Here is a 24,154-nt window from a genome sequence, read left to right on the forward strand (position 1 = left end):
TCAGCAGCTATGATTCTCTGCAATTCCTTCCAGTACATCTGTGTAACCAGCAGCAAGTTTCCCCCCAGTGGCTTACTGACCACTAGTGCTTCTTTAACAGCTGTACAAGGCAGTTTTCTTACTTTCTCCCTGGTGTTTTTTCTATTAAAAGTACATCTCTGACATGCTGTCTTGCCTCAGGACTCTTGTGTCAAAACCTGCCCCCCAATCTTACAACCCATCTTTTAAAAGGGAGTGGGAGCTCTGAAGATTAAGTGTTATCTACACTGGAGGCTAAGGAAATCAGGCTGACCAAGAGCATCTTTAAGTCTCTTTCTGCTTCTCAACTAGATTTTATCACACTTAATTTATGCTAAATACTGACACTCAGGAACTTCTACCTATAGATAATAAGCAAATACTGGGCTCTAACCAACCTTGATAAGCAGCATCTGTAGCTTTCCTCTTCACCTCTGCCTCCTCTTCCTCCATTCTTTTCTTCCTGAAGAAATTCAACCAAAATCAAGGTTACAGAAAGGTACTGGGTGCAGTTGTCCCTTTCACATATCAGACACATAGTCAATTCTATTTCTAACACAATGAGAAATCCTTCATAACCCAAACGGTCAGACACCAGAACCACTTTCCCAAAGCCTCCAAGTTCTGCTCCAAAGTGCACAAGAATTTGAAAGACTTGAAGGGAGGGAGTGACAAAAGCTTGCAAACAAGCTCCCCTGATTGGAAGGAGGGCACCAGCATAAAGCTACACAGTATATTTTTCCAGACTCAAGCTTTGAAATTCAGTTGCGTTGATGAAATGGGAAAGACTAAGACTGAGGTATGCAATCTCAGAGAGAACTGTAACAGGGAAATAATAAGATAACCCACACCAAAATGTCATTGTACAGTTCCTCCAGCCTGTGGTCCATATGTCCCGCCTGGATCAGCTCAGCATCCCTCTTCAGCTGCCTGTAGAGACAACACAGACAGATTTCATCCACTTTATCATTATCCATCTGCTCAGATGGAACCAGGGCCTTTGAGATTGCCACCCTGCAAGAGGTACCTGTATTTCTCCTGTGTCTCCTTTATCAGCTTCTTCAGCTCCTCAACCCGTTCCGCTGTCAGTTTTCTCACAATAACATCTTCCACAGTTTCTACCACTTCTCCCTTCTCACCACGCTTTCTTCTACACAAAAAAGGAGGGGAAACAATCTAGGGACCAACAACAGATATATCCCAACCCTCCTGGATGCAGCACCTTTTACCCAGAAATTCCTGCACTCTGCTTCTTTTTTTTATTCTCACATTTCCCATATTTGCTTTCCTGAAACTCTGTAAATGCTGTCATAAAAGGATCAGATTATTCTACAGCATTCAATTAAAAGTCAGTTACAAGTCAATACTGTACACACAGATGTACTTTGGACATCTGTACTGTAAACTATGACACTTCATGAGATCTGCTTGCTTAACCACTATACAAGTTTGGGAGAGTGGAGTACACCAGGAAAAAATGATTTAGTCACAAAACAAAGCAACATATGAAAGAAAATGTTGGGTTTTCAAGCTGGACTAATATTGGCATCATCATCTATCTATACATATTATAACATTAGGCTTCCTCCTGGTCTTTCCTGATCTCAAACTGACCGAACTTATTAGAGGTTACCAAAATCTAAATAACCCCTGAAAGCTTCACAATTAGTAGAACCAGTGACCAATCACTTTTGAATAAGTTAATTATCTGATAGATGGCAATTCTAGTGTAAACACTTCTGAGCAAAAGACTGAGGCACAATCGATTCCAATCCTCAGGGCACTTCCAGACACCAGCTCACGTACAGAGCAATTCCGGCATAAGAGGGTTCACGCAAGCAACTTTTGGCACCACTGCAGCCCTAAGCCTGCCAAAAAGATATTGCTGTGGGCCTTCAGCAATTATGTGAGCTGTGTCACAGGTAACTGCAGGTAAGTGAGGGGTGGGGAGAAGAATCCAGAAATTGAGTAGAAGGCATCTTCCACTATCTTCCCTATTTCCAGGCTCTCCCTCTCCCCCTCTGATCCACCCCACATCGTTGCCAAGGATCCCCCAACAATGCCTTCTTGGCAGGCTTTGGGAGCTGCAACAGCATCAAGAGTTGCTTGTGCTAACTCTTTTCTTCTGCCCTTGCCACTGTATATGTGAGCCATTACTTTTTGACGTCTTAGAAATGCTGTTGTAATGGATACACAAGAATGTCCATATGGTCATGGTACTACAAGGTGAACCTGAGAGAAGCTGGTTCGAATGCTGCAAAAAGCTTTCTATGGTGTAGATTCTGCTAGTTCTACCAACTATAGGGGTAGTTATAGGTTATCTCTCTTTGTATATAAGCATTTAGCTTAAACAGATTCTCTCCACTGCACAGTATCCTCCTCGCACTGTCAATCCCTCCCCAACAAACACTGCATGGTTCATCCTTTGAACTCACTTTGGTGTCTCTGTTGTCTCGAGGAGTTCAGAATACTGTGATGCACAGTGCTGGGGGTGGGGGGAGAAACCACATTTAGTTCCAAGAAAACAATCATTATAGACATTGTTCAGGTAGAGACAAACACTGTCTGAATATTAAGGCTGTTCCCAGAGATGTGGGCAAGGGACATGTGCCTGGATGAAAAATAATTTCAATCACTGCATGTGTGCAGCTATCCGGCAGAGAACTGAATTACATCTCGGATAATATCAGAGCTCTGCATGATTTGTTGGCTTTCCATAAGGCATGCAAAACGGAAATGTTCCGTCAGGTGTTCAGTCACTGAGGTACCTGGTCGTAGAGTGATCTAGTAATCCATAGTTATTATGTCTTGTGATGCGTACTGTACGGGGTTGTGGTTATGATGTTATGTATGTTGTATTTTATAGAACTGTGTTGCTTTGTATGTTTTTGCTTGTAAGCCGCCCTGAGTCCTATGGGAATAGGGCGACATATAAATCTAAATCAATCAATCAATCAATCAATCAATCAGTTCAGGCACTGAATGTAAATGACTGTCTGTCAGAAAGGGCTGGTCAGCTGCGAGCAGATAACAGGTGCAAGCATAGAATTTCAAGACAGAGGGGCTTGTTTTAGAAGCCACAAAATGGCTAGTCAGCACAGCTTCTGCACTTAACACATTGGTAGAGGGCACCGGTCATTGCTGACATCAGCACTAGAATTCAAGTGAGCCAATATCCATGATGGGCATAGGGCTGTGCACGGAACTGGTGAATGCCGCTTTGAAGGTGGGGGGCGGGGGAGATAGCTTTAAGGACCGGAGCGGGGACTCTTCCCCCACCATGTTTCTCCCGCCGGTGCTGTGCTTTAAACAGTCCTGCAGGGTGGCAGTGAACCTCCTTGCTGCCCCTGTGAGTGGTAGACCAGAGGTGCCCATGCGCATGCGCAACTTGCACACTGGGCACTTCTGGTCCACCACACACTGGGGTGACAAGGAGGTACACTGCCGCCCCGCTTTAAAGCAGTTTTAAAGCACAGCGCCGGTGGGGGAAACAAACACGTGGGGGAGCACCCTTCCCAGTCCTTAAAGCTCCCCACCCCCCACAGCTTTGAACTGGCTGAACCGCCCGACTTTCAAACCAGCTCAGAGGTCCGTAAAAGGGCCTCCAAACAGATTCGTGCACATCCCTAGTTGTGCCCTGCTCATGGGAGCAGTGTTCCCTAACAGGGATTCCCAGATGTTGACTACAACTCCCATAATCCCCAAGCAAAGGCTATTGCAGCTGTGGATGCTGGGAGTTGTAGTCAACAACATCTGGGAATCCCTGTTAGAGGGGACACTGCATGGGAGCCAACAGAACCGCAACACTCATGACTGCTCAGCCCAGCTCCTCTCTTTCTGGTGGGTGCAAAACACTAACAAGTCTGAAACAGGAGAAAGACTTGTTCTAGATAAACTCAAGTCCCCCAAGAGCTGATTCACACATAGCCCTCAATGTGTGGGGGCTCAAGCTCACTATCCTGGAAGTATAGCCTCCTTTCATCATCCAGTGCAAGCAGCAGTGACTGGTAAATGGTCCCAGCATTCGCCTCCCTCCACAGGGGGAAAACCTCAGCTTTTAAACCTACTCACTTTGGCTACTGTAAGTAAATCACCTAGTATAGTATGGAAATAGGTCTATACAATGAGCCCCATGGACTGACATTTGCCAGAAGTTACATGAAAGACCATGATGTGCAGAGGTGAAACTTAAGCATTTTACCTTCTGAGAAAACCAGTCAGGTGGGCGGCCTGGCTCTGCAAAGGGCTTGATAGCTCTGCTGACAGACACCCTAAAGAGGAGAGGGGGGAGAATTACTGGCAAGATACAGTAGGGAAGCTCTTGTCTTGGGTTCGCTGAGTTGGGGAAGCCCCGACATATTCAAAATACATTGCTCTCTTAGAGTATCAGTGTGATTTAATGTATATCCCACCACAATACCTGCTCTGGCTAGGTAACGATAATATGCAAGCCACAAATCCTCCCGCTGCCCCCGCACATTGTATTGACTAAACTCTTCTCCCTAGCTACTCAAAGCCAATTTGAATAAATATGAGCATAACACAGCTTCCAGAATTACAGTTACCAGAACTTCCATCATTTCAGCCCGCTTCCCACCACCAGCAAGGTTTTTCCCCACATTATTTCACTGAACAAGCAGAGTACTGGAATGAACAAGGTATACCATACTAGAAGTGCCTGCCAAATAGCTAAGAGAAGGATACTTCTTGGAGAACTGTCCTTAGCTCAACTCCAAGACTCTGGGACAATCACACGGCCCCTTAAAACAGCTTCTCTCAACACATGTCAAAGTGCTATTAGGATTTTTAAATAAAAATAGCTTATCATAATGCTTATAAAAGCACCTTTTCAGCCTTCAGAAAGACAGCTTTCCTTTGGGAAACAAAAGCACCTAGCTATCACTATTACCTTGTGGTGCTGACAACCATCTGAGCGACAACTGCATCAATATGAGACTTTAACCACCAACTATCAACCTTTTTATTCAGATATATCTTTCAAAGATGTATTTATATTCCTACATCTTACAATGCTTGCAGTTTTCATTAGTGCTATTTTGGTCACTGCCTACTGCTCCTTTTATTTGCTTTTAAGACTTTTTATTATTCTTATTTTATTAAAGATGCTAGTCACCTTGGGGGTTCCTTTATGAAACCAAAAGGATATAAATACCACCACCAATAATGCAACAATGTTGAGATGATAATAATAATAAAAGATCTGTGTCAATTTTCTATTTAAAAACTTTGCATAATAGAAACCTTCCCATTTAGTCTACATCACATGTATTTTTAAGTTTGAATGATTTTTCAAATGTTTTTGTCCTGAAATTTTCTACCATAGCACTATATATCTCAATTATACTTCCAAGTCCATTTGGGAAAATTTTTGCTTCTGAGTAACTACTTGGAATTTTCCAGTCCTGTGATTGTACAATTCTGATTTTTAATGTTTTTCAACATGTGATTGGATGGGGCTGCAGCTCAGTGGTAGAGCATCTGTTCTGCATACAAATGATCCCAAGTTCAGTCCCTGGCAGCATCTTCAGATAGGGATGGGAGAGACTCCTGCCTGAAACCTTGGAGAGTTACTGCCAGTCAGCGTAGACAATATTGTGCTAGATGGAGCAACTTCCTACATTTTTAAGTGCACTCAAATCCTTCTGGTGATTGTAATAACAAAACATAATAATTCAACATTCTGTATAGGCCACATAACTGAATAGTATGTATTTAAATAAACTCCATATTGCTATCAGGAAAAGAATTTAGTAGCAGGTTCCTGTAACTGTTAATAGTACATCTCTTACCAGTTCTGATCCCCACTTCGCATGACAGAAGAAGCCAAGCATAGCTTCTCCCGGATAGACCATGGCTCCGTGGGTCCAGCACTCAGCAATTTGTGCTCTGATAGAAGGAAAAATACAAACATAGCAGTGTCACTAAGAGAGAGAGAGCACGCACAGACACACTTTATTAATGCCACCCCTTTAACAGAAGCTGTACAACCCTCATACTCAACAAAAGGCTTTTTTCCCAAACTCTTGCAGCTTCCACACCCAACTAGACAACCTCACTTAGAAATCACCTACTCAAAGTGAAACTCGACTAAAGCTCTGTTTTCGGGTATTGTAACTAACCAACCCATCATCCGAGACCTCCTGTGGACAAACTACTTCACAACCAACCCAATCATTGGAGACTCTTCTCTTAAGATGAGGGCGGGGAGGGGCAGAGCAAGTTTCCTATGTCTTTAAAGATGCATAACAAGCAGATAGCCAACCGGTAAAACCTTTTTCTTGCATGGGCACACCGTGATTAGAAAAGCTGCAACTTACTGCCTTTCATCTCGCTATTAAGGAAACAAGCGCCCTAATACAAAGAGGAGCAACCCAGCTAGTCTGCACCCCTTCAGCCCAAAAGAAAAACCATCACTCACTACCCGTCCCCGCCGCCATCTTCCCTAAGGTGTGGCCGAACGCGAAGCTTGACGGGAAATCGACTCGACCTCAACAGCGCAGTTACCCAACAGAGCAGTGGGCGGTGCTCCTTTCTCATATTCACTTTCCTACTGGTTAGTTGAGGAGAAAATGAAAGGTTAGCCGACCAATCGGATGGCACACAAGGAGGCAACAAGACCGCTCTTCGCTCTCTATGGTGCGTTTCCCAGGATTCTCTGGTCCGAGAGAAACAGACGCTGGACAGCAGGAAGGGCACGTGGGTCTGGGTTCCTCCAGTGGTGACCATGGGCCGAGCCAAGCATCAGGAGTCTGGGGACGCGCCAGAGCCCGAAGCGACGCCGGAGCGGTCGTACCATGACTTGGTGGAGAACGTGAACACCATCGCGCGGCCGCTGGCCTCCCGCAAGCTGACGCGCAAGTTGTACAAGTGCATCAAGAAAGGTGGGCTGGTGGAGGAAAACCCTTACTCGGGCATCCCTGGGTGGGGGGAGAGGGGGCCGCCGCCAAGTCTTGCGGGGGCGTCACGCTAATTAGTATCTCGTTTGGCTTACAGCAGCGAAGCAGAAACAGATCCGACGTGGAGTGAAAGAGGTCCAGAAATTCATCAACAAAGGCGAAAAGGGGTAAGAAAAATCCCACGCTGCGACGTAGTCTGCTGTACTCGGTACCGCTCTTGCGGTATCTTATAGGAAACTTTACACGTCGCTAGCAGTCTAAATGCATTTGACCTAGGACCTGGGGCGGCAGACCCTGATCCTCGTGGTGGAACCCTCTCGATCTTTTGGGCCGAGAGAGAGAAGGGCGTATATGTGTGATGTAAAATGCACACCCTTGTACGTGTGGTTTTGCATACTTTATACACGTTTTATATTGTGTAGAATCACATCTGTATGTGCATGCATGCAGGTGAATGACAAAACAGTGATAACTTTAAACATCAGTGTGAGTAGGGCTGCTCTCCTCCTTCCTCAGCCATTCCCGGCAGACTTGGTGTATCTGCATCTCTCAGTAGCTTTTGATATCATTGACCAGGTATCCTCCTGGATCATAGGAGGCACTGTCTTGCAGTGGTTTTCATCCTGTCTCTTAGGTAGGTTCCAAATAGTGGGATTTGGTGATAATTGTTCGTTGAAACAGGAGCTATTATAGTAATAGTAATGTGGAACTCCTCAAGGTTCCATTCTATCACCAATGCTCTTCAACATCTACATGAAACCACTAGGTATCATCATCGGGAATTTGGCTGTATGATATCAATATGCTGATTACACCCAAATCTTCTCCATGTCATCATTATCAAGCAGTGACAATGGATTACATCCCCACCCCCAATAAAGGTACACAGTTTGGGAGTGCTCTTGGACCCTGATCTTACTCTGCTTTCTCAGGCAGAGGCTACAGCTAAGAGTGCTTTTTGTCAGCTTTGGAGGATATACAACCACTGTGACAACTCCCTGAAAAGAATGACCTCAAAATAGTGGTACATCAGCTGATAATCTCTAGGCTTGACTACTGCAATGTGGTCTATGTAGGGCTGCCATTATCCGTAGTCCTTCAAAACACAGCAGTCAGATTGGTCCCTGACTGGGGTAACTTGGAGGGACCATATAATATCTGTACATAAGCAACTGCACTGCTAGGTTTCTGGGCAAAATATAAAGTGCTGGTTATTACCTTCAAAGCTATACTTAGGTCCAAGTTGCTGTAGAGAGTTGCCTTCTTCTGCATGATCCCCACTGCACATTATCTGGAGCAGTCCATTTCCAGCTGCTGCCAGTTTGTCTAGTGGCAACTCATGATTGGGCCTTCTCTCCAGCTTCTCCTAGGCTATAGAAATGCACTTCCCACTGAAATGATATTATTGGCCTTCAAGAGAGCCCTTAAGACCCACTTTTTAAGTTTGACTTTCCAGGGCTTTAAAATTGTGTTAATCTGTTTTACTATTTGTCACTTACTGTAAAACTGCCCAGAGCTGTTCAGTGTGGATGGTATAGTAATATAATAAATTTATATTGCAGTCTTACTTTGTCATCAAAGATCTAGAGAAAACAGTTGCTGTGCCGTTGACTCCTAGTGTCTACAGAGCCATGTGTTTGTCTTTAGTAGAATACAGGAGGGGATTACCATTGCCATCTCCTGCACAGGATGAGATGATGCCTTTCAGCATCCTCCTAGATTGCTGCTGCCCAATCTAGGTGTTTCAGAGATTCGAACTCAGCAACCTCTTGCTCCCTAGGCAAGTTGCTTCCACGCTGCGCCATTAAGTGGCTACGAGAAAACAGTGCCTCCAGGTTTTTCCCCAACCTCCAAGTGCACCTTCATTTTCAGTCACCCTTTGCTATTTCTCTTTTTAGGATTACAGTTCTTGCTGGAGACACACTGCCTATTGATGTTTACTCCCACATCCCCATCATGTGTGAAGACCGGGAACTACCATATGTGTATATCCCCTCCAAAACGGTAATGTAAGGTTAGGGGAATGCAAGAAAGGGTTTTCAGATCCACAAGGAAGTGGGTCATTGAGTGGGGACTGAATGGATTATATCAAAGTTCTCATCTGTTGTTCCCCTTTTTCGCCCAATTTGAATGTGCTTTCTCTTAGCCAAGCCTTTGAACTATCTCCTTCCATCTGTTAGACTTACTCTCTTTCCTCTTCCATTCTTTAGATTCCTGAATGCACTACTAATACAGGGTTTAACTATGGGCAAAATGCACAGTGTCTTTCACCCTTCCATCTTTACTGGTTAAAAAAGTAGGGCCTCATAGTGTAGAATGTAACAACACACTTGAGACTTTCTTGTAGCAATCAAAGCTAGAAGATATGAACTGAATTAATATATTATGTGATAAAGCAGGTGGTCATTATTACCATATAAAAAGTAATACCAACAGAATACAGCACAGTGGTGGGACATGATGCTAAAATGTATAACAATTATAACCTGGTTAGCTTTAACTCATAATTCAGGTGCTGCTTCTACTGCAAACACTATTGCCTTTTCCAGCTATTACGCTTCAGCAGCATCTACCAGTATTCTAATTTTATTCATGTATGTGTGGAATGAGTGTTGTTCTGAGTGGCAGTATCAAGGCAGTGTGTGCACACATGGATTCAAAGTGGGACCTTCCTTGTTCAACCTGAGCGGGATCTAAAATTAACTGAGCGGACATAAAAAGCATGTGAGCATGTGCATGCCTTAGAGGGAACACTGGTATCTAGAACTGTCCCGATTAAAGAAATATTAGCTTATTGATTTCAGTGTGTGTATACTTCTTTACAGGCCTGAGCTTAATCATTGTATCTATAGAAAAGGAATTGCTGAGGGTCTTTGTCATTAAATACTCAGCTGTCCTTGCCCTGCAGAAGCAGTATGTGAGCTTGTGATACTAACTTGGCGGGGAGGGGTGGTCTGTAGGAAAAGTCTTCAAACTATGGCTTGTACTGTCTGTTAGGGCAAAGCTTAGAGGTACCTATTTAAATTGCCTGCAAAGCAGCCAAATCTAGTGATGCTATTTACCAGCATGTAGCTATGGTAAAATCTCAAGCCTTTGCATTACAGCAGTTATTTTGGTAGCAAGAGTTCAAATTGACTTATGAGTCCTGAAATGTAGCTTCCATTTCTTTGTCTGCTCATTCTTGTAAATTCTGCATTACAAACTTTGAACTGCTATTTATATCATACAAGTCTGCATTCTTAGTGGATGGGAACAGAAATCTGCCTCTTCACAGTTGTATTCCAAACGGGTGGAGCCATTAACTTGCATGGTGAAGTGTGGTTATGTGAATTAGTCTGTAGTCTACTATACAACTGGACAAGGATGTTTGCACCTCATGTTTGAGCTCCTGAAATTAAGGCCTGTTTCCCCTCCTAGGACTTGGGAGTAGCTGCAGGTTCAAAACGTCCAACCTGTGTGATCATGATCAAGCCTCATGAAGACTACCAGGAGACTTATGATGAGTGTATGGAAGAAGTGGAGGCTCTTCCCCTCCCCTTGTGAAGAACATCAATGGGAGATGCTGTGAAGAGTCTGACTTGACTGGGCCATGCCTGTAGAGTCTGTACAAATTGGGCAGTAGCATGATACTGATTTTAAAAGTTTGGGTAGTAGAGTTGGCCAGTAGTACTCATTGGCCCCACTACCAGCACTAAAATATAACCTGGACACTTCTGTAATGTGACTTACTTACTCTTATCACTGGCACTTGAAGTGGCATGAATTAGAGTAATTATACTTTATTGCAGTTAAATTAACTGTGTTGCTTCATATCCAGTTGACCAGAAGGCATATGGAACCTGAGGGAATGTTAATTAAAATCTGTACTATTTGTAAAGATGTTGTTCAGTGTCTAATTCTATATACTGTACCCCCTACCAAGTTATATCATTCCCATTGTCTACATTAGCTGCTCTCCTCCTCCTTATGCAGCAGATGCTCTTTCATCTTTATTCTATACACATTTTCTGCCCTTTAAGGAGTTCAGAAGGGGACTAAGGGTCATCTGTTCTATTCCCACATTCACCCTCTCCATTTTAACCTCTGTAATCTGAACCACTTGTAATAAGTAAAGCAGTATATGCTTGAATTATATAGGGAAAGTAGGTTGAAAGGAGTTCCATCAGTGAACTGTATAACATTTTGGAAAGCTACATCTTTTCTTGCAATATCATTGTCCAATGCAATGTTTGCTCTTTGGCTCTAAGTAACACCACAATCACTAAGTCATCTGAAAAGAAATTTTAATATATTTCTATACTATTTTATCCCCCTTGCTGCTTGTGGTAGTTCCTGCTGCCCCAAAGGAAAGGAGGAAGAAAACATACAATCAAATGCATTGGGTTAAAGTCCTCTAGGAAATCAATAGACTACACAGGCATGTGGAAAAAAATCATACAATTTACTGTATCGGTCAAGGCCTGTGGAGCTCTTTATTCCCAAAACTATTCTAGGGACTGTTCTGAAGTATAGTACTTAAACTCATTTAAATTTCAAATTTAAGTTTGTTAAACTGTTAAGAACAATTTGTAACCAAAGATTTGTGTATCCACATCTCACATTAAGTTAAACAGCTGGTAGCTTTCTGCAGTATTCCATATTGATGCATTTGTAAACAGTTGTCATATCCTTTCCTAAACAAAACAGGCCCAGCTCTTGAGTCTTAATACACAAGAATTCCTTAAGCAGGCTTAAAGAAGCTTATCCAGTATTATATAATGGGTTTTTTTAAACCTTGCCAGTGTTTCCAGCATGTACATGTACTTTCCAGTCTGTTTCAAATAAGTTCCCCTTAACTGTGTTTTTTGGCACTTCAGCTCCAATCAGTTTTAAGATCCCTATTCTATATTAAAAGTCCATATACAGAATCCTCTTTAAATTGTCTTAAGTAGTTAACCTATTGCAAGATATGGGGAAATCCATGGCTTTATTTACTTGCACCTGTATTGTTAGAGTTTATGATCGGGGGAGTGGGGGGGAGAACAGTGCAAATCTGTCTTTCCTATACAGGAAAATGAAACTATCCTGCCTCATGTGGGTATGCTAATCATGGCTATTATTCCAACAGACTTCTCAGCCTGCACCAGTAATACTAGTTTTCTTCCACTTTATATTACTCTAACATTCATGAGGTACCCTGGTTGGTCATTCCTAACCTCACTCAAAATATATTATGTAGGCACTCCTTCAATACAGTATTTTTATCCTTCTTGTGTAATATCCAGGGATATTATGGACATTATGAAGTATCATGAGATCCCTCCTATCTGTATTCTGAAAGGCTATATACCACATGTAGAGAATAGCCTAAACAGGTGGTTTGCATGCTGCTATTGTCCTTGTCTCCTTCCCACCCTACTTTTAAAGCTCTCTTAAAAGTATCAGCAAGCCAAATTCAAAATATGCCTTTCCCAGCTTAACTAAGATGTAGCTAGTCTTTCTGGAACTCCTTCCAATTTTCAAAAGCACATGCTAGACAGCAATAGGATTCCTCATAACTCTTTCCCTTCACATTTTTGAAACAGAAAAATACTTAGATTTATTTCAAAACATCATAAAATAGCAGTTCCCCATCTACTATTTATGATGTAACCCCCCATCCAAACAATAAACAGAACTGTGCATGGGGAGAAGGTAGGATATCTTGCCAGGAGGGGGTACTGCCAGCTACTTAGCTAGGCCCCCAGGGAGAAGCCTAAGTTTGAATAAAGTAGCATGTTACCAGGAGTACAGAATCACATGCTATAACTCACAGCAAGCATAAGACAGCTTTCTGCCCTGGACACAGTTATCTCAGCCCTGTGAGCAAGAGAGCTGCTATGGTCATGGGAGTCAATACTGTTCCCAGCAGGATCCTATGCACTCCTGCAAGTACATGATGCCTCTCATCAAGCATTGCTCCAACAGCCCATTTCTACAAGAGCATCTCCAAGGCTTGCCATTATCAAAAGATGAGGCGCTTTCCATCAGCAGGGCTCTGCTCCATGGGGCAATATGGACACTTTAGCCTGCAGAAAGCGGGGAGAAAATCAGAACACGACTTAGAACTCAAGTCAGTAGCTAATTTCATAGGACTGCTTTGAAGGGGGTATGGGGAAAGTAATCAGTCCACCTTTCAGATTACCAGCAAGTCCTGTTGCCTCAACCATCAGGTCTTCTGTATACTTTTCTTGCCTCTAGAAGGGAGCCGATTTGGCCCTGGGGCCAGATGCAGGACCCTACCTCAAACTGTAGGGGAAGTGCTATGATTCTTTTCCAGTTATATCCAGAGAAATAGCTGTGCTAGTCAGCTGCAGCAAAAAATGAAGTGGGCTTCTGTGAAGCCTATATAAACACTTATTTTTTACTGTGCTACAAGATTTTGTTCTTTGTTTCCCAGCAGAGGGCAGCAGACACAATGTTGCTCTAGCATGGCAATCCCAAAGCCAGGAAACTGATTTAAGGATTTTATACCTAGATTATTATAGAAGTGTAGAGGACTTAATCCAACTGGGGTCTTGAGACACCATTTTCCAGAGTGGTGTGGGAGAAACTGGCTACACCAGTGAGATGGTTGTACCAGGTTTTCAGGCAAAGGTTTGTCATCAGAATGTTAACCAAAATAGCATTAATTGGCAAAAGACACTCACTTCCCTCCATTGATGAGCTTGTTGAGGGCATCTCGAGAAATAACATGTCCACAGATGAGCTTGATAGGTGGGTTAGATTCTGTCGTCTGCTGGCGCAGAATGGGGCATGCAAAGACTGAGTGGTACCAGCATTTCATCCCTAGCTCAATCTCAATCTGTTAGAGCAACCAGAGAATTAAGTTAGACTCATCACTTGACTTTTACTGCAAGCATCTTCTGAAAAAACTACCCCATCCTATAGTTCCTCCATCCTAGCACCCTTTCCCACAATGGGCCAGGCACTCACAGGCAACTCATCCTTGTGGCTCCAGACACCTGTGCATTGTCGCTGCTCAATCACAGCCTTGATGTTCATCAGCACTGGCAGTGCTACACACCCCGCGGCAAAGCTGCAGAGAGAGAGAGCTCAGCACTGCCCAGCACTGCCCCCAGTCCCCCCCCACATCAAGCTTTACCTGACACTCAGAGGTGACTCCACTGAGAGCCCCAATAAGGCACAGGCATCATGCGTGAAAGTCTCACAGATCTCAGTCCAATGGCTGTCATCTAGCAAGTGCCTGTATGGGGAGTTCTTTAGGCCCAAGCGCAGGTATACCAGGCTGCCCATCATCACTTGAATCTCTGTGAAGCAATATATAGAAAGAACTACTCATTAGCATACTTGCACTAACACAGTGGACCTGCTCTGTAACTGAATCACAACAGATTCATGACACATGCCAGTGAATGGGACAAGGCAACAATTCCCTCATTTTTAGTCTAATGAAGACAAGGCTTCCTCAGCTAAAGAGGGAGGCTAAACTCTTCAAGGGACAAGTCTGGGAGGGGACTGTTGGACCTGGTGAGTTCCAGGGAAACCCTGCCCAAAGTCATTCCTGATGGGAAGAACCTGAGCAAAGTTACTCACTGTAGCTGAAGCAGATCAGTCCATACCGAAATATCAGTTCAAAGGAACAAGTACCAGGTTAGGCTTATGGGAACTGCCTCACCTTGCTGGTGTAGATGAGCAAAGGGCTGGAAGTGGCGTGCGTAGCTCAAGGCCTCCAATTCCTTGCCTGGGCCCCCAGCAAGAAGCCTGATGAAGTGGAGTCTATGCAGCTGGAACTCCAGAGAGCTGTTCAATTCTGCCAGCTGCTCTCTGTGGAAAATTGCCCAGCTGGACAGCAGACAACACTGCTCAATATCATCAATTTTATTACAGCCATTGGCCAGCAGAAATAGGAGTAACATATATTCAGTACAATGATCAATAAACAATGCTAAAACACAATAAAAAAAGAATACAATCACTCATAATAAATTACTTAAAAACAATAGACAGCTCTCGCAATTAAGCACTTAATAGGGACCTTAACCTGATGGCAATGTAGAAAAATTTAGCTACAATTGTTGTAATCCTGGGGCTTGAATCCGCGAGGCAGTAATATGTATAAAAGAGCTCACACCTTCCAGGAAATTTGAGTAACAGAGGGGAAATAAGTTCTTCTCTAGCATCCCGATATAAAGAGCTGCTCAATATCACATTCTGCTTAGAAAGCTGCCCCTAAGCAGGTTGTCATAGCAGAGTTTCAATCCAGATTATGTACGAGGACAATGTGGCACTGGGCAGGCATACATGATGACAATGTATCATCCTCTGGGCTGACAAACTCTGGTAGTTTATAGAAAGATGAAGAGGGGAAAGCAATAAGATGCTTACTGTCAAGCACAGGAATATACTGGACTTCATAAATGATTCAAAACTAGTAGAAGACAAAAAGAGGGGTTCAGCCCCCTTGAGTGGATAGGCTCACTGTCTAGTAATCAACATAGTGACCCCAAGACTCCTTGCCATGCAGCATAAGATCTTCTTCAGAGGCCCTCCTCCGAGTGCCCCTGCCAAACAAGGTGAGGCAGATGGCTACTAGATCTCTTCTAGTAGTCTTTTCAGGGGTTGCACTCTGTTCATGGAATAGCCTCCCCAGTTAGTTTTGCCTTGCTTCATCACTTTGTTCTTTTAGACACCAGGTAAAGACCTTTGAAATTTTGACTCTCAAATTTGATTTTTAACTGATTTTAAAAGCGTTTTTAAATTGCTTTATATTGTATTTTGTATCCTATCCCCCTTTGTTCTGTTATGATTTAATGTATGTGTTTTTATTTCATGTTTTAATGCTATGTTGTGAGCCTCCCAGAGAACAGTTTGTTATAAGGTGGCTAACAAATACAGTTTATTATTATATATTGTACTCCAAAACTTTTGAGGATACCATGGACAGCCAGGAAAACAAACAAATGGATCATAGAACAAATCAATCCAGAATTTTCACTCGAGGCACAAATGACCAGGCTCAAGCTATCATACTTTGGACACATTATGCAAAAACTCAGCTCCCTTGAGAAGTCCAAAATGCTGGGGAAAGTTGAAGGAAAGAGAAAAAGAGGATGACCAGCAGCAAGGTGGATGGATTAGATTACAACAGTGATGAATGCACCACTGAGAGACCGTAGAGGCCAAGTTGTTGTTGTTCATTCATTCAATTTCTATACCACCCTTCCAAAAATGGCTCAGGGTGGTTTACACAGAGAAATAATACATAAATAAGATGGATCCCTGTCCTCAAAGGGCTCACAATCTGAGAAGAAACATAAGATAGACACCAGCAACAGTCACTGGAAGTACTGTGCTGGGGGTGGATAGGGCCAGTTACTCTCCCCCTGCTAAATAAAAAGAATCACCACGTTAAAAGATGCCTCTTTGCCAAGTTAGCTGGGGTGACAGATAGTTGAAGACAGATCATCCTGGAAAGACTCTGTGATCGCTAAAAATCAACACCAGCTTGACAGCACTTAATCAACTCCAAAACTATCCTGTCAGGAAGTACAGTAGGAGATGAATTTGCGAATCCCAAGGAATCAGTGTACAACTCATCATTTTACCTCAGGGCAGGCTCTAGGTCCTGTTTGTGGAGTGCTTCCAATATGCTGTTAAGTTCCAGGAATGGCTTTTTGAAGTCTACATCCACATTCACAGTTGATTCCTGTGGAAAGGGGAAAATCAGAAGTCAAGTTGGAACATATCTCTGTTCCCTTCTCAGAGAAGCAGAGCAGGCATGGAAGGGAAATGGAAATTTGCCAAGACACTGTCATGTAAGGTTCTGTCCTCTGCAGGCTGGATGGACAGAATAAGCAAGCACCAGAGTAGACAACCATACTTTGCAGTAGTTTGCTGGCAGGGCAGAACGACTGCTTCCGCTGCATATGTAGGCAATAATGAAGTTGTCTGGTGAACTCAGAGGCCAATACCAAGCACTGCCCAAAAGCCACAACAGAACCAACCTCACACATACCACACAATAACGATTTCTGCTACTATCAACTCAATCCACAGTACCTGACACAGTTCTTCAGCCACTCCCAGCATTCCCTGTTGGTAGAGGTGCTCTATAATGGCCAACACCAGGATCTGCTTCTCTTGGGACTCCCAGACCATAGCAGGAACAATGCCACACAAATCTGCATCAAAATGCTGGAACAGAGCAAGAAGTCTGTCACTCCCAAGGGTAAGTCCCTTACTGATCAATCATCCGAGGTCAAAACACTTCTTGCCAACTCTGTTGCAAGTCTGGCTGAAAACTCAACTCACTATGAATTAGGCACTGTTAACAGAGGTCACATAGGGGCTAAGGATCTGACATAACCATCACATGAACTGTTGAACACAGCCTGAAATGGCAAATTCAGGTAGTGCCTGCCAAGGAATCAGAGGGAGTGTTTGTTTTTCTAACATGAGAAAGTTCTAGCCATGTGAAAAGAGGAAGACACGCAATCAGTCTCTCTATTTAGCAGAGGTTTAGTAGACCCTCTACCATAGTCCTCACATGGGTCCCTTTGCTGAATGCCCTCCACAATGTTTTCAGTTCCAGCTCTCCAAGAATACAAAACACACCATTGCATTTAACAATATTTCTATTGGTGGGGGGAAAGCCTGGATTTCAACCAAATCCAAAAAACATACACATGTATTTACTTTAGATAATTTAATCTATTGCCCTTAAGATAATGTTTTCTTCAGACAGAATTTGAAATTTAGAATTCCTTATGAATAAAATCCCAATGTAGTTTTGAAGTCTGGCAGAATATGGATAAGCTTGTGGCCTGAGCAGCAGCAGGAGGCTATCCTGACTGCAATGTGGGCACTACCAAAACACAAAATAATGGAAAGAAAACATGCACATTGCACCCATTCAAGACCACAATTTCTTCAAGAATGAGCTCCATGTTGGATAGCTGAATACAGGCAAGAAAAACCTTGCACTGACATTTGCTCCCAAAGTTCAGGAAGCCCTACTGTGGAGGACCCATGGCTCCCATCTTCTACTTTGAACCCCAAACCATGTTGATGGAGTTACTTACCCTATCAATTGCCTTGCCCACCCTGGAGATGCTGCTGTGAATGTCTTTGTGGTCTGAAGCCAAGTTCTGCACAGTGTCCTTTATCTTCTTACAGCACTGGGACATTACCAGGGAGAGAGTGGCAGACAGTGGCATCTGTTGCAAGGCTGCAGTAAGAGAGGCACTAATCTCTCAGTGCAGGCAGTAGCTTGAAATACAGTTTATAGGGTGAAACGTTCTTACTGCTTACAACTATCATCTGAAAGCAGCTCATCATAACAGTAACCAATGATCCTTTCCCAGATTTTAGACTCTCGAGAAAATCCTATTAAGCAGAACCAGATCAAATGCATTATGGGGATAGGAAGCACTTTCCCCACTACTTGGGACAGCGCAGGAGCAAGAGCAGAGCCATTTATAGGAAATTTGCCATTCAAATAATGAGATCAAATGTCAGTAAGAATATGTTCCAAGAATAAGGGGGTTGGAGGAACAGAACATCTAAAACAAGCAAGATAATCTCTCCCTTTTCTCTAACCTGCTAGCAGGGGAAGAGAAACACAGCAGGCCAAAAGAGAACCGTTACCATTGGAAAGACTAAAGATACATGGGCAGAGACCCACCTCAGGCTCATGCACCAGCAATCCCAGGCCTGTACTGCTAATTCAGAATTGGGCCATGAACCACAGAGATGTGTCCCAACATTAGAGTTGATCTCCAAGCCCAGCATCACCAGTCACTTAAGAATTAGAGCTTTTCTGCAACCTTTTGCAACCAAAGGGCATATGCTGACTTTTGTTGTTGTTATATAAAATTAACACACAACACCTCTTGGAATGTTTTTAAATGTGGACAAACAAGGGCTCCTTGTCTTTTCAAGAGAGTTTTGCTGCTCTTTATCTTTCTTTGACTCCTTGTACTAAGTTGATTTGTACAGTCTCCATATTCCACAGGGGAGAAGGCAGCCATACCAGTGTGTTACAGGAAATAAAAGGAGTCCTATGGCACCTAATAAATGTATTGGGGCATAAGTCTTTGTGGTAGGTAGAGATGGGCACGAACCAGTTCAGCGCCTCCTTAGGGAAGTACCAAACTGGCTCGGGCACCCTCATCCGAACCAGTTCAGCGGGTTGGGGAGAGGTTCCCTTGAAAAGCAGGTCCTTACCCGCTCCTGCACCACCCTATCGCTTTCCCGGGTACGGTGCTCGCTCTACAAAAGGCCATGCACAGCTGCGGTACTGCTCCCCGCAGCCTGCACATGGCTGCCATGCATCATGGCGGCCATGTCAATGTCACGTGAAAGTTGCAGGGAGCAGTGCTGCAGCTGCGCACAGCCTTTTGTAGAGCGAGCACCATGCCTGGAAAAGTGGCGGTGCGGCACAGGAGCAGGTAAGTACCTGTTTACCTGCCTTTTAAGGGAACCACTCCCCACCCCACAGCTGCCCAAGCTCATTCGGGCTCATCCCTAGTAGTAGGGTTGCCACTTAACTGAAGCTGTTCTGGGAAATTTGTCCCCCTGCCCACCCATTATTTTTCACAATCTCCTGGATTGCTTTCAACAGTCACCAGGAGATTAATGCCAATTCCAGTAGGCTCCTGCCAATCTGGGAGAGCTGGCCACCCTATTTTATGAACTAAAACCCACTATTAGATGCATGGTAGGGATGTGCATGGAACCACGGCAGGGTGGTTCAAAGGCAGCTGGGGTCTCCCTTTACACTTACCCCACCCACCACTTTTTACCCGCTGGAGTCAGTTTTTTTAAAAGCCCATCAGGGCAGCAGTGTACCTTCTTGCTGCCCCTGTTGCCCTCATCTTCCGGATATGACCGGAAGTTGCCAACGGCACGGGCGCACATGTGTTACGTGCATGCGCCTGTACTGGTGCATGCAGGCACGCCGGCAACTTGCGGTCATATTCAGAAGTCAAGGGGAATCGGGCGGCAGGGAGGTACACTGCCACCCTAATGGGCTTTTTAAAAAACCTGACACCGGCGGGGGGAAAGCGGGTGTGCACCCTCCCCCCACTCTTAAAGGGAGACCCCCACCACCTTTGAACCGGGGGAACCGCCGATTCTTTGAACCAGTTTGGAGGCCCATGAAAGGCCTCCGAAACGGTTCCATGCACATCCCTAATGCATGGTTATCCTCAGCTGGCAGATACAAACCATTTGCATACAGGGGGGAAAATTTAACCCTGTGGGATCAAAAGGTCATGAAATGCAAGCAGTGCAGTATGTGACATTTCTAAGCAACACTAATATGATATATAGACAAGTCAAGTGCAATGACCGTATACAGCAATAACTAGCAATACTCAACAATTACTATACTATTTTAGCCCCTGTAGCAGGCAAGAAAGTGTTTGTCTCAATTATATTTGTTTAAAACTCAAACTTACTGATAAAGTTCTAGTTCAACAAATTCATGCTGGAGTTGCTTTGTCAGTGGCCTGTAGTTTCTTCAGGAAGTCTGAAATAATCTTCTAGCAAATACCATTCAGGCAACTATGTAGAACAAGGGTTCTTAACCTAGGAGTCCATAAATTTTTTTTGCTGCGCTTAATTTAATTTGCTTCCTGATGAGCCAGGGAAAAAAGTTCCTGAAAATGACTATCCTGAACACCATTTTTCCTTCTCTAGTTTTTATTGGAGTCTTATGAATATACAGAATAGAATATTGTATCTCCTAATCGAAAGTGTTGCATTATATATTGTTATATATAAATGGGGTAGGAGTCCATGGGTACTACTTGAGGATCTGGTACTACTTGAGGAACCTTAAAAACCTTGGGTACTACTTGAGGAACCTTTAAAAAAAGGTTAAGAATGTAGAGGCTTTACACACCAGTTTTCCCCATAAAGACTACAAACCATCAGAAATATCTCCGATAAAACCACAGTACATCTAATCAGATCATGCAACAGAATGGAGCAGCAGACTTGTTCTTTGCTGCTCCTGAGGGCAGGACTAAAAAATGGATTGAAATGACATGAATGCAGGTTTGGGCTAAACATTAGGAAGAATTTCCTAACTGTAAGAGCTATCTGACAGTAGAACAGTCTGCCTTTTGCAGTGGTAGGCTCTCCTTCCCAGAACCTTTCCCAGACAGCAGGCTTTAGCATCTGGGATTAAGAGAGGTGAAGTACTGTGAGTTATGGAGCTTATAGGATATTTCAAATTTACCCAAAAAACCGACACAAAAAGTAGATTTTTAAACCCTGGACATAAATCAGGCAAAGCTGCAATGTACAATGAAAAACCTGAATCCCTGAAAGCTTGCAGGGATTTTGACATAAATCTGGGTGATATGTGAATGCACATCTGGTGAAGAAAAGTAGAACTGCCATCCCTGGAGGTTTTCGGAGGCTGGAAAGCCCTGTCAGGATGCTGTAGCAGTTTCCTGCATCGAGCAGGGAGTTGGGCTAGGTAGCCTCCAGGGCCCCTTCCAACTCTAAAATTCTATGCTATCCAAGAGTAGCCTACTACAGCACAGTAACAGAAGATCACTTGTTGTCACTTTCAGCTCTCAGCCAAAACTGCTCCAGTGCTTTCTCAATTATCTACAGCCTACTTTTCCAAAGATCTTGGATGGTTGGCCTGTCCTTGCTTACAGCCAGTCCCTTATCTAAAACTGCTACTCAGTAAGAACCTTGGGCCAGAGTTCCCAGGCACTAGGCCCTGCAATAAACCCAGATATCCAACATGTCCCCATATCCACTCAGGAAACACTATTACAGGTGTTATAAAAAACAGCCTTACCCTTTGTGGTTTATTTACCTATTCATTACACAATGAGATATATGCCAACATCTGTAAACAACAACTTTCTGCTACCTACATTAGGACAAACAAGTTAGTCTCTATCCCGAAGAACAAACAGACACACTTTTAACATTAAAAATTTTGACATTCAGAAATCACTGGGTGAACAGTTCACTTTCCCAGAACACTCTGCTGCTAACATAAAGCCACCTTTTTTCTTTTTTTTTGGGGGGGGGGGGAGACTTCCAATAGAAACTTTAGAGTGACTTTTTAAAATCTAGAATTGATCTATGAGTTTGACTGTACTCATTAAAGCCTCAACTGGAACCTTAATCTCTCCCACTACAGGTGTTAAAGTAGCATGTCAAAGCTGAGAAAGCAGTTGTGTATATAGTCAGTGCTTACCTTGTATATATTTATACTTTGCACACCTATGTTGGTTGCCAGATTCCAACTGATGCCACTACAGTTCCAGAAGGCAGACTGGTCAAGACCCCTTATAACCTTCATTTCTGGCCCTGCGGCTCCAAACAGGTAGATGATCTTTCCCACTACTTTTCAACTGTCAACTGTTTCCTGACTCAGGCTATCAGAGCAAAATATATAACAGATTTGTTAGATGCCTGCACTAATTATACTAATGGGTCAGTTCTCCATAAAATTATTATTTCACAAGGATCCTAGGATAATGAAGAGTTGCTACTTTTCTGAGGGCTTTAATCAAGACAAGCACCATCAACAGATATAAGATTGTATTCCTATCGTCTGCAGGTTTTTTCTCCCTAGCTTTAAGCTCTTGTTGCAAATTTTAATCTATTTTGTAGTGGTCCATCGCCAAAACAATAAACTGTAACCTAATGGCTACAATAAATCTGCACGTCTGTAAAGCACCATAGGAATATTATATAGGTACTGGCCACAATCCAGCGGAGAGCTAAACATGCTGGAGTAACCCATCGATTTCAGTGACACTGACCCTTCTTATTTATGTGTGCTCAGAAAAAAGAGGCACACACTGTTGGCCAATTCGATGACTAAGAAGCCAGGACTATGAGAGAGGCAGCTGCGAAGCGAAGCCCCTGCTCCTCTGCCCAGAGGACCCCACAGCGGGTCTCCCCCCCCACCTCCTCCTCCTCCTCCTGGCCCCAGGGCGCTGGGGGCTCTGCGGGGCGGGCCTGTATACCTGCAGTGCCCAGCTCCTCCCTCAGCTGGCTGACGTAGCGCAGCAACTCCTCCAGGCCCCGCTCGCAATGCTGGCCGTAGCACAGGAACTTCTGCAGCACCTTGTCCAGCTCCCTCTCCACGCAGGCGCACCGCTCCATGGGCTCGGCTTGGCGGCCGGGCACGCCCTGGAGGAGGCGGAAGAAGAGCCTTCAGTCCGTGGCCGACGACCCTGCTGCTGTTGCTGCTGCTGCAGCCGGGAACCCTGCCTTGCCGCTGGGGTGAGGAGCAGCAGTAGTAGTGCCGGGGTGGCTGGCTGGCTGGCGGCAGCAGCGGGTGACCCGAGCCGAGCCTCTTCTTCGCGCCGGACACTACTCCGACCAGAGGGGAAAGCGGAGAATTCAGGCACGGATATGAGAGTGTGCGTGTCACGGCTCGTGGTCGTGTGAATGCGGCCCGGAGCGCTCAAGAGGACATGATGGGCCAGACTCCCCAGAGATGTCTACCTGTCATTGAACTCGGAGAAGGAAGGAAAGGAAGGAAGGAAGGAAAGGAGGAGTACAACACTGACACGATCTCCTCCTCACGAAGTTAGCCCTCCCCCGCTCCAATGTAATGGCACATTCCTTTATTGGGGTGGGGGTGGACTGAGCCATTTCGAGGGACGGCAAGGGTGGCGGAGGGAGAAGAAAGAAAAACTAACCTGAGAGTCGTGGAATAAGAGCTCCGTGCAGGATAGCAGGCTGATAACAAATATATATATATTAGCGCGTCCTCCTTCCTTGGTGCGCTTCTATATAGGCATAACTGCTAAAGTTCTCTGATAGAGCAAACCATCCTCATTTAGATGGGGTGTGCCTGGAATGAACCATAAACCGGTAGCAGCTGTGTGGAGCGAACCATTTGGCCGGTAAACTAAGGCTGTGACGTGCGGGATTGGAATGAACCATTTTGTAGCGAATTGGAGCTACTTCTGCTTTGAGAACCGGAGGTGTAGCTGCCGTGACAAGTTAGGCAGAGGCTTTGTCAGTCTGGAAGGCAGCCCGTCACATAAGGGTACCTAAGAGCGATCAAGCCTGTCAACTTTAGTGGTCCCACACCCGTGACACAGACCTCGCACTTTTCCCATAGCTTTTTGTCAAGCTAATTCTAATTAATTTTATTAATTCTTCCACTCCAGAAGGCATTGAATTTTCGAAGCCTTTAATAATGCTTTTAGCTACATACCTGGGTAAACACAGCAACTTGATTA

General features: G+C 44.2%; 3 protein-coding genes across 22 annotated transcripts in view; 1 reads left to right on the forward strand and 2 right to left on the reverse strand.

Annotated features, from left to right (window-relative positions):
- BRD8 (bromodomain containing 8) overlaps positions 1-6,581 on the reverse strand; it is a 46,942-nt gene extending 40,361 nt beyond the window's left edge. For 8 of the 12 annotated variants that reach the window (XM_053289613.1, XM_053289611.1, XM_053289612.1 and 5 more), the window contains exons 1-7: positions 6,458-6,580; positions 5,829-5,925; positions 4,220-4,289; positions 2,454-2,503; positions 1,046-1,168; positions 868-948; positions 417-481 (exon numbers count right to left, since the gene is read on the reverse strand). In XM_053289613.1, the coding sequence (XP_053145588.1) occupies positions 417-481; positions 868-948; positions 1,046-1,168; positions 2,454-2,503; positions 4,220-4,289; positions 5,829-5,925; positions 6,458-6,476 (505 nt within the window). In that variant the 5' untranslated portion in view covers positions 6,477-6,580. Of the gene's footprint in view, positions 1-416; positions 482-867; positions 949-1,045; positions 1,169-2,453; positions 2,504-4,219; positions 4,290-5,828; positions 5,926-6,356 lie in introns of all 12 variants that reach the window. The other 4 variants (XM_053289607.1, XM_053289603.1, XM_053289605.1 and 1 more) reach the window with 4 other exon arrangements.
- A 45-nt stretch (positions 6,582-6,626) lies between these two features.
- NHP2 (NHP2 ribonucleoprotein) lies at positions 6,627-10,812 on the forward strand. The gene is made up of 4 exons (XM_053289629.1): positions 6,627-6,920; positions 7,033-7,102; positions 8,834-8,939; positions 10,353-10,812. The coding sequence occupies exons 1-4, from the start codon at positions 6,764-6,766 to the stop codon at positions 10,476-10,478; spliced, it is 459 nt and encodes a 152-aa protein (XP_053145604.1). The 5' UTR covers positions 6,627-6,763; the 3' UTR covers positions 10,479-10,812.
- A 389-nt stretch (positions 10,813-11,201) lies between these two features.
- Positions 11,202-23,787, reverse strand: RMND5B (required for meiotic nuclear division 5 homolog B). Of its 9 annotated transcripts, none has more exons than XM_053289623.1 (10): positions 23,606-23,787; positions 22,925-23,090; positions 17,999-18,144; positions 16,977-17,111; positions 16,523-16,623; positions 14,593-14,759; positions 14,059-14,224; positions 13,890-13,992; positions 13,604-13,758; positions 11,202-12,982 (listed from the first exon to the last, which is right to left on the reverse strand). In XM_053289623.1, the coding sequence occupies exons 2-10, from the start codon at positions 23,061-23,063 to the stop codon at positions 12,919-12,921; spliced, it is 1,176 nt and encodes a 391-aa protein (XP_053145598.1). In that variant the 5' UTR covers positions 23,064-23,090; positions 23,606-23,787; the 3' UTR covers positions 11,202-12,918. The 9 variants fall into 9 exon arrangements, with proteins under 9 accessions (XP_053145598.1, XP_053145597.1, XP_053145596.1 ...); XM_053289622.1 differs by having other exon boundaries at positions 22,925-23,273; XM_053289621.1 differs by having other exon boundaries at positions 22,925-23,419.
- Between the last annotated feature and the right edge of the window lie 367 nt (positions 23,788-24,154).

The sequence above is a fragment of the Hemicordylus capensis genome, chromosome 2 (genome assembly GCF_027244095.1).
Source record: "Hemicordylus capensis ecotype Gifberg chromosome 2, rHemCap1.1.pri, whole genome shotgun sequence".
In the NCBI taxonomy this organism is placed as follows: Eukaryota; Metazoa; Chordata; class Lepidosauria; order Squamata; family Cordylidae; genus Hemicordylus; species Hemicordylus capensis.